The sequence below is a fragment of the Myotis brandtii genome, unplaced genomic scaffold (genome assembly GCF_000412655.1).
Source record: "Myotis brandtii unplaced genomic scaffold, ASM41265v1 scaffold735, whole genome shotgun sequence".
Lineage (NCBI taxonomy): Eukaryota > Metazoa > Chordata > Mammalia > Chiroptera > Vespertilionidae > Myotis > Myotis brandtii.
Genome location: NW_005370916.1, coordinates 1109289 through 1119358, shown reverse-complemented (window position 1 = coordinate 1119358; position 10070 = coordinate 1109289). Strand labels below are relative to the sequence as shown.

Below are 10070 nucleotides of genomic sequence, written 5' to 3'. Positions count from 1 at the left end.
ACGTGCCGGGGAGGTGGTTTTGGGGTCTGCATGGCGAAGAACATTCTAAGGAGCAAGGCTGTCCACACATGCAGGGGTGACTTCCTTGGAAGGTGGTGAACATTCTTTCCCTGCAAAAGTCCTGTGGGGTGTGGCCGCAGTGTTTGGACAGGTTCAAGCCACGGACTAATATGACATCCAGAATTTGGCCCAAAGGGTAGACGTGCCGGGGAGGTGGTTTTGGGGTCTGCATGGCGAAGAACATTCTAAGGAGCAAGGCTGTCCACACATGCAGGGGTGACTTCCTTGGAAGGTGGTGAACATTCTTTCCCTGCAAAAGTCCTGTGGGGTGTGGCCGCAGTGTTTGGACAGGTTCAAGCCTCGGACTAATGAGAGGGCACCGTCCTCTCGTGGCAAAGCCACGTGCAAGTCCAGCTTGGATGGCAGAGCCCTCCCAGCACAATTATGGCCAAGAGCTATGGTTGTGAGCTTGAACCTATGGTCCGAACACGTGGCCCCATGTGCCTGAGTGATAGAGTTCAGGTGCATGTAGTTGAGTAGGATTGAAACCCACAAGAATGATATAAACAACTTGACCACGCCCCTACTTTGCCTCATGGCATCTGCTATAAAATAAAGACAGGGCTTGTGGGCGTTGGCGCTGTCCATCAGATGGGCAGCGTCCCACCAAGACCCAGCTTTCATTCTCTTGTCTGTCTTTTCTAAGCCTTCCACTGCCCCCACTCAGGGTCACTGAACCAGGCTGAGCTGGCATGAGTATGCCATGGCCGTGCCGGCTCCCCACAAGTCCGAATGGAACGTGGATGCTGGACAGATGGTAGGAGTGTGATGCATCTTATTGGGCAGGGCAGGCTGACATGAAACACGTGCTGTACAATTTAACAGAACCAATCCACAGCTAACCCCCTGCGGTGTCAGACATTGCTAATCCATCACTGCGTGTATGGATTTGTTTCTCACAGGCCCCTCCCTAACATTGTGGGGCCCACAAGGACACAGAGAACCCCTCCAGGGACCTCACATGCCTGTGGGAGCATTCTAGCCCTCAACTTCAAGCTCCATGTATATCTCCCTGCAAAAACCCTCCTCCCCTTAAAAGCTACCTCTTTTAAACAGCTATCACTTGGGCCTAGAAGTGCATACACGGTAACTCAGGCACACCTCGGGGGGACTGACCTAGGGAGATGCTAGCACAGGCCCTAGAATTGCACTCAGGATTGTTCAGGCAGGGAATTCTGTGGGACCAGCTACCCAGGAGGTAGACCACAAAGAGGTGGATGACCCAGGTGGACATATGCCCTTGGTGCTGTGCAGTCCTTGCCATGGTTGGCAGTGTGGGCAGAGTGGGCCTCTAAGAACTTCAGCACCCCCGGCTCTAACAGCAGTTTGAACACATTGCTTCTGTCCCCCTCCCCCACTGCCCGGGCAGCAGCATTTCCATCCTGAAATCTGTCCAGCTAAAACTTCATTTAAAAAAAATACATTTTTTAAAATTGATTCAGAGAGGAAAGGAGAAGGAGAGAAAGATAGAAACATCAATGATGAGAGGGAATCATTGATTGGCTGCCTCCTGCACGCCCCCTACTGGGGATTGAGCCCGCAACCTGAGCATGTGCCCTTGATGGGAATGGAACCCGGGACCCTTCAGTCGGCAGGCCAGTGCTCTATCCACTGAGCAAAACCACCTCGGGCTAAATCTTCATTTTTAAGGGCACACAGTACCCCTTGTATGGCTAAATGACCATTTATTAAACCACATTCCTTAGGACTGAAAATTTAGGTTGTTTCTAAATTTTGATATCATAAACGATATGAAGTAAATCTTTTCATTTTTACCAGATTTTTCTTAAGACAGCTTTCCAGAAGTGAATTAGAGTGAAAAATGTACCAAAACCACATCTTGAAGGCACTTGATATATATTTCCTATTGCCTTCCATAAATTGTTCAGACTTTAGTCTCTCCAATGGGATAATAGTGCGACCGCCCAACTCTTTAAAAGTTTGGTTTTCATCTTCTCAAATAACACTTTCAGAAGTCTTGGGCATCCAAACAACATTGCCAGAACGTTTTGATTTTGCTGTCTGCATAGCAAGAATTGGCATTCATAACGGTGTCCCCAGGAGCCTAGGATACTTGAGGGGCCTTCCGACCATCTCGTTTAGTAGTCGGCAGGGTGTAGGGGGTAGAACATTGGTCTTGGAGGCAAAAGATCCAGGTTACAGCCCAACCCTGTGTCTTCATGTCTGACCATTAGTGCTTCACTTGACCTACCAGCTGCAGGACGGGGAAAGCCATCTCCGACCTGCTCCCTTGATGGGGTAGTTGTGAAGATGGTATGGGAACATGGGAAGTAATCATGGGACCCATAGGTAAGTGTCAGCTTGTCCCTTGTATAAAGGGTTGTCAAGAAAGAGGTATGGTGATCGCATTGTGGCTTTCATTCCAGATTACTTTCTAGAAATGGGAACTTGAGTTTAGGGGACTATATTGCTAACATTTACTGAACACATACTATAAGGCCAGGCACTGTGCTATGCCCTTCACCTGATATCTCCCTAAATCCTTACAACAACCCCATGAGGAAACTGAGGCTCAGAGAGGTTGAGTCACTTGCCTAAGTCACACATCTAGCCAAGTGCAGACAGTCTCTCCATAAGCAGCTGAGGGAGATCATGCAGTTGACAAAACACATGCCTGGAATTCTGTGTGCAGGCCACCTGCTGGTACCCAGTAAGTGACAGTGTTTGCAAAAAGAAAAGGACATAAGGTTCTTAGTATTGAAATCAGAGCCCAGATAACCTACTTACTGGTCAATCTAGTGCTCTGGCTGGGAAGAATCTTATATAATAAAAGGCTAATATGCAAATTGTCCCCTTGGGAGTTCAACCAACCGGGAGTTCGACCACTCGCTATGACGTGCGCTGACCACCAGGGGGTGGCATGGAATGAAGGCAGGCCCTGGCCAGCAGCTGGGGAAAGGAAGGCCCTGGCCGGCAGCGTAGGGACCCTATCCATGCATGAATTTTGTGCACTGGGCCTCTAGTTCTCATGTAAAAGCAGAAGCCGAGGTTCAGGGTAATGAAGTAACTGCAGAAGGTGACACAGGGAGTGGCTGCGCCTGGCTCTAAAGCCACCAAGTCTATCCTTCCACTCTGCCAAGTAGCTGCAGAATTAGAATGTGGTCGGGGCACAATAGTCCTGGCCACTCGGTAAAACTAAGCTGTCAATCAACACCTTTTGCAGTGAACGGAATTGGATTCCCCACTGCTAACATCCTGTAATTTAGGATGCAATAAAATATACTTCACACAGAACTTGCCCTGATCCGTGAGTGTGGGCAAAACCTTTCCCTCTTGAGGGCTCAGCTTCTACTATAAAATAGATGATTGAACTCAGTGCTCATTGGGCTATTGTTCCAGCCAAGGGCCAAATGGTCTCAGGGGGGCCATTGTTATGGGGATGTGGAGGTTAAGGGGCAGGGAGAGCTAGAGTGCTGACGCGGTGGACATGAATGAGCTGGGACATGCCACAAATGGACGGCATGTGTGTCTCGAGCAGGATGCCCCCACTCCAGGCAAATCTTGTAAATGAGAGTGGGGAATATAGTGAATGAGAGCTTATGCCAGGCGGAACAGGATCCAGTGTTTCCATAGCTTCTGATGTTTTCAGAGAAATCTCAACTCCTGAGTTTTAAGTGTTAACAAAGAATAAATACTCCAAAGCTCAAATGAAACTTGTCAACGGTTTTGTCCTTGAGCCACATGCTGCCTCTGGTCTGCTGAGCTGGCCCAAGGTGGGCTGGTCTGGACCTTCCCAGAGCCACCAGCACAGCAGCTTTGCTTGGAGCTCCTTCCCCTCCCCCTGTCTCTTCAATTCTGGGGTGTGCAGCTCCAGGTCAGGTTACTTTAAAGGGCTAGGAGCCTGTCTGTGAGGAGAGCCTTCCCTTTGCCCTGGCTAGACCGGTTTGGAGGGAGTGCTGTTAGCAGCTTTAGAAAGAGGGGCCAAAGAGGGTTCTGGCTGTGCGACTGAGGGGATCATGTCTGTCTCTGTGCCTCAGTTTCTTTTCGATCTCTCCATGATACCTAGCAAAGCAGGATGCTGTGCTGACTACATGCTCGGTTGTCCCTTACTAGCTATGACAAGTTACTTAAGCTCCCTTTGCCTCGTTTCTTCACCTAAAAAAGGGAGGGGGGAGAATAGTAATATTTAATCTCATTATGAGAACTAAATGGGATCATATATATTAAATGCTAAGCATTGTGCCAGGGACACCAAAGGCCTTGAACAAATGTTAGTGACTTTTATTACCAGGATACTCACTTAATTCTATAGTTTGAACTTAGAATCACAGACTGTCCAAGTAAGAAGGGGCCTAAGTGAGCTGAGGGCTGACCGGATGCCCAAAGAGAGGAGGGACTTCCCTGGGACAGACAGCTCGCTGGGGGCAGGCCAAGTGCCACCACGGCTGTTCTGTGACAGGGATTTGGGGAGAGCCCCTGGGAGGTGCACCCTGCTCATTAGCCCTTCACCCAAGTGCTGTCCATGATTGGGACTGGACAATTGCCCGCCTTCCTGCCTGGGCAGCTATGTTGGGGTGCCCACCCTATTTTAGAAGAAGTGGACAGCCCTGGACGGTGTGGCTCAGTTGGTTGCTGTAGTCCCATGCCTCACAGGATTGCAGGTTCAATTCCCAGTAAAGGCACATACCTAGGTTGTGGGTTTGATCCTCAGTCGATCCTGGTTGGGGAGTGTACGGGAGACTACTAGTCGATGTTTCCTCTCTCACATCAGTATTTCTCCTCCCCTTCCCCCTCTCTCTCCCCCTCCCCCTCTCCCTCTAAAATCAATAAAAACATAGCCTCCATGAGGATTAAAAAAACCACCAGGTGGTAGACCAGTGGTTCTCAACCTTGGCTGCACATTAGAATCACCTGGGAATCTGTTTAAAATCCTGATTTCTGGGCAACTGATTTCTGAGAACCACTAAGGTAGACAGACCTGGGAGAGCTGCTAATAGCACTTTTCCTCCCCTTTCCTGCTGGCAGGAAGGAAACACCTAAGCAATCATTACCTGGGTTAATTATCTCTGATGGGAAACAAAAGCTGAGCCAAATGGAAAAAAACAGAGCTGGGCTCCATCAGTGTAATACCAGCTCCAAAGGCTAAACAGCCAGAGACCCAGAGGACAAGCCTGAGTTTCAACAAAATCAAATCGATTGACTTGGGGCGTCCAGGCAGCATGGAGTGACGCTGGACAGGGGGAGGAGGGTGTCTTTTCTGAGGTTTGGATTCCCCCTGAAGCTATCAGTCCTGGATTGGTGACTTTCTGAGGCAGGATTGGGGGAAACGAGGATTAACTGGGGGCAGGTGCTGTCAGGAGGCAGGGTGCTTTAGCAATTGGGTATGGCCAGGAATAAACCAAAAGCCACAGGGCTCTGGGGTCTCCTTAGTAAGAAGGCCACCGTTACTCAAATAGGGGGTGACTGTGGCATTGCACAACGGCTGCAGCACCTGGAGGAAAACACCAAGTTCCTGTCACCTCGCAGCGGTGTTGGGTCTGCCCCCGGCCTGCCTGGGGAATGGCAGGGCGCTGTGGGTTTTCTAGTCTGAGTTGATTTTCATGCTTGTATCCTCTTCAGGTTTTTACTCCTTCACAAGCAAGTCAGCCAAAAGTAAAACATGATTACTATTACAGCATCGTTGTTGTCATTTTTATTTCCTTTTGCATGATTCAGTGGCCCAGAGGAAATGAAAGTAGCCAGGAATGGGTCACTAACGTAGAAACCTAGGCAGGGTCTCAACCAAAACCACATGCTTCTGGGAGATTCACCTAGAGACGCCACACCTGAGGCCAAGCCGAATGAAGGCTCCAGGAATGAGCACGTGCTTTGCTCCCTGAAAATAGCACAATGAGAGCAGTTGGGCAAAGAGAAGCCTAGAAAACCCACAGGTTCCCCACCCCACAATCGGTTGGAAAGGGGACTGTGTGCTTGGCAGTGCCCGAATGGGCACTGTAACACTTGATATTTGTCTCCCATTAGGGATACAGATCATCTCAGATGGAGATGGGCAAATTGCTAGTATGCACCTTTCCCTCTCCCAGCTGGCAGGAACAAAGTGTGTAGGCAAAAATTAGTTTGTATGAATAATCTCTGATGGTGAACAAAGGCTTAGGTGGATAGAATGAACAAATGCTGGACTACACGGAAGCAAACAAAAATGTGAGATCCTCAGACCAGCTTGAGTGGCGGGCTTTTCTTGCAGGGCATTCCCTGTAGAACTAAGGTCCAGACAGGATCGAGAGTCCTCATACAAAACAGGGATTTTGTTTTTACAACAAAATTATATTTGAGTAGACATTTATTCAAAGCAGATACACAAATGGCCAATAAGCACATGAAAAGGTGTTAAATACCAGATGCCATCTGGGAAAGGCACATTAAAACCACAATGAGCCCAGCTGGTGTCGCCCAGTGGTTGAGCATAGTATGCCAGGAGGTCATGGTTCTATTCCCGGTCAGGGTATATGCCCAGGTTGTGGGCTTGATCACCAATAGCAGGGTGTGCAGGAGGCAGCTGATCAATGATTCTCATCATTGATGTTTCTCTCTCTCCCTTTCCCTTTCTCTCTGAAATCAATAAAAATATATTTTAAAAAGGACACCAGGACTTTACAAAAAAAACCCCACAATGAGCCTGCTCTGGCCGGGTGGACAAGTGGTTAGAGCATTGGCCGTGCACCAAAGAGTTTCCGGTTTGATTCCCAGTTAAGTGTGTGTGGGAGGCAACCAATCAATGTCTCTCTCTCCCATTTCAATGTTTCTTTCTCTACTTCCCCCTCCCCCTTTCCCTTCCACACTCTCTGAAGAATCAATGGAAAAAATAACCTCACTCCTCAGGTAAGGATTATTTTTTTAAAAAAAGTTTTCTGTGAATGGAGTATTTGGGAAAACCCTCAGGGACTTAATCCATCTGAATTGAGTGAGGTGGAGCAGTGCTGTGGAATGGAGCCACAATCCATGGACTGAACTCAGTAGAAGTAGGAGCTGACAGCCACAGTGACCTTGACATTGTAAATCCTCAGTGCCTTCCTCCCCTTCACCCTTCATGGAATTGGCAGAAATCTCAAGGATGACGCCGGACTTCCTAGAGAGTCAAGGCCATCTTCTCTAGATCTTAAAAGACAGGGGCACCCTGGGTGCATCTGAGTCACATTTATATAATAATGTCCCTTTCCCCTTGACCTTGCCAACCACCATTTTGCTAACCCATATGCAACCACAACTTTTGGTGAGGGTTTCAGTTTGTAAGGCAGTAGAGTCTAGTGGGGATTCTACAACCAGACACGTTGGGTTTGGATCTGGGCTCTGCCACTTACTATGTGGCTGTGGACAACTTATTTCACCTTTCTGAGCTTCGGTTTATTCACCTATAAAATGGGAGTTATGATATTAACCCACTACCTCATGGAGCTTTGGGGAGAATAAATATAATACTCTATAGAAAGCATGTAGAACAATTCACATAGTGTTTGGGGAGTAGAGTGAAGAAATAAAATGGACTTGTTACAATCAAGCTGCTAAATTATTAAAAGTAAGTAGGCTGAGGCGTGAGGAAACAATTACTCTTGTTCTGACTGACTCTGGGAACTTAAAGTTTTGAACTTTCCAGTCCTGCGTCAATACCTGGATGGGCACCAGTGCGTTGTGCGTCAATGCCTGGCCGTGCATCACACCTCCAATTAACCATCTGAATTACCTCAAGAAGAAACTGTGCCATTGTCTAGACCACCAGACCTCAGACAACCACCATCTTGGACCAAGCCAGGGGCAAAGAGTGCAGACCTGGATGTGCTTTTTACTGTTAAGAACACCCCAGCGTGTTCTCCTGTGGAACACGCTGGCAATCGCCTAGTTGTGGTTCCAGTTTTCGAACCCTAAGACCCTTGAGTAAACCTGTGTCGTTTATCTCGACCCAAAGCTGCCTGACTCTTTTGGCTCAGTTCACAGTGTTCATTAACTCTTACTGAAGCCCCTGCCTCAGTGCCTGGGAGGAATGCAATAATTGGTATCGCTGATGACTTTAAGGAGGCCTGTGGCTGCCTGACCTCTGCTCCAATCTACCAGCGCCTTGTGTGTCTTGGTTCAGAGAGAGGCAGAGCTTTTTTCTCAGGCCGTCTTAGCCACTACCTGCCCTTTAGTTCCCGGGACGCGAAAGAACCGGGTAAGCCCCACGCTGGCACCCGGGCATTCTCCAAGGGAGTGGGATGGTTCCCTGCAGCTCACCCCTCCTCCAGGAATAAGCGTCCCAAGCACAGACCTGCTGCTCAGAGGAGAGTGGAACTGTCCTCTTAAAGGGAGGGTGGTGCTTTAATGGGCTCTACGTGAAAGGAAAGGACGTATTGCTGTTGAGGCGGCAGAGGCGGCTGAGGCAGGCACAAGCTGGAGCGCAGGGCTGGCTCTCGAGCAGGGTGGGCAAAGCTGGCTCTGGAGACAGGTGGGTGAGGCGGCTCTGGAGCCAGGTGGGTGAGGCGGCGCCCGCTCCTCAGCACTCCGCCTTCGGCTTTGCCACTTCCTCTTCTGTGCTCTGGCTGGGATGCACCTGAAGAACTTCTGCTTTCCCGATGTACTCTGCGAGAAGGGGAGACACAGCTGCAGGAGAGGAGGGGAGGGGCCAGGCCCACCTGGGAGCTGCCCAGGAGACTTGGGTGGGCCCCTCCCCCCACCAGGCCCCGGGCAGATGTGAGAGAGCAGAGGGAGATGCAGGAGGGCCAGTCAACCCAGCTTCTGCTCTGGGCTCTGCGGTGACGAGGAGCTCAGAGCCTCACGACATCCAGGTAACAAATATCAATGAAGTGCCTACTCTATGCAGACCCCCCGCCAGCCACTCAGGACCCTTTGCAGGCTAGTGGGGGAGAATATAGTACATGGAGATACCTGCCTTTTCTCCCCTCCCACCCCCGCTCTCCTCCCCCGCCTTGGTCTCAGGCACCAGAGTGACTGTCACAGCCTCCTCCCTCATCTCCCCCAACCCCCCCTGCCCCCAAGATTCCCAATGATCCCGAGAGCCTGGCACATAGGCACTAAATGAGTTTCTGTTGAATGAATGGATGGATGAAATGAGCAGCTTCCTTGGGCAGAGACCTATCTCCCAGGAGCCTTACATCCCCCAAGGAATCCAGCGAGCGTGGGCCTCAGTGAGCCTGCAGGGATCTGCCGCACGGAATCTCACCTGGTTGTTCGCTTTTGGGAAGAGGCGGTGTCTTTGACGTCTTTGGAGATTGGCTATAACCAACACAAAGGAAAGGAGGTCCGGGAAGGTCAGGATGGACCGCACCATAGCAGAGCAGCAGGTGGGCGAGGAGGTGAGGAGGGTGCTCCCGGAAGAGGCAGCAGCCAATCCTCCCTGAGAACCAGCAAGCACTACCCAAGCCAGACCCTGACAACTGTGACTTCATCGCCTGTTGTGCCACAGGGAGCCAAGGCCCTCCTGTCCCAGGAGCTGTGAGGGAGGCCACTACAGCCCCCCACCCCACCCCCAGGCCCTTTCTTGGCCTCACAGACAGGAAGCCTTCCCCTGGGAATGGAGGAGACAAGAGCCTGCTTCCCTGATGAAGTATTTACAAGCATGAATAATGCTCTCGTATTATCTTGTATCGACTTCACACTTCAGCAAGCCTTTTTATGCACCTGATGTACTTTCCCTCCCTACGCTCCGGGAGAGGGGCTTTTGAGAGGTAAAACAGGTTCAGAGATGGGAGGTGTCTTGACCAAGGTCACAGTGAAGCCTGCCTTTCCCCTGGGCCTCCCCCGCCCCCCAAGCGGCAAAGAAACCACGTGCAGGGCCAAAGCGAGCACCCACACCTGTAACAAACCTAAGGGAGCACAAGCCCGCCACGCTCCAACCACCCCAGAACTCAGCATCCCCGAAAGTGTGCACATCACTTCCATTCCTGACACTTCCTACCCTCGCCTTGGCCTGTTTAAATCCTCTTCACCCAGCAGTGCTCTCCAAGTTCTATCAGGAGTGCTTGGGTGATGTTACACACACAGCCCCTGTGTGGTCCCCC

The 10070-nt window shown here is 50.3% G+C and overlaps 1 protein-coding gene across 1 annotated transcript in view; it reads right to left on the bottom strand.

The window, feature by feature from the left end:
• Positions 1-8545: 8545 nt before the first annotated feature.
• TBATA (thymus, brain and testes associated) overlaps positions 8546-10070 on the bottom strand; it is an 11772-nt gene continuing 10247 nt past the window's right edge. The window contains exons 8-9 of the mRNA XM_005882728.1: positions 9233-9285; positions 8546-8631 (exon numbers count right to left, since the gene is read on the bottom strand). Of these exons, the coding sequence (XP_005882790.1) occupies positions 8546-8631; positions 9233-9285 (139 nt within the window). The remainder of the gene's footprint in view (positions 8632-9232; positions 9286-10070) is intronic.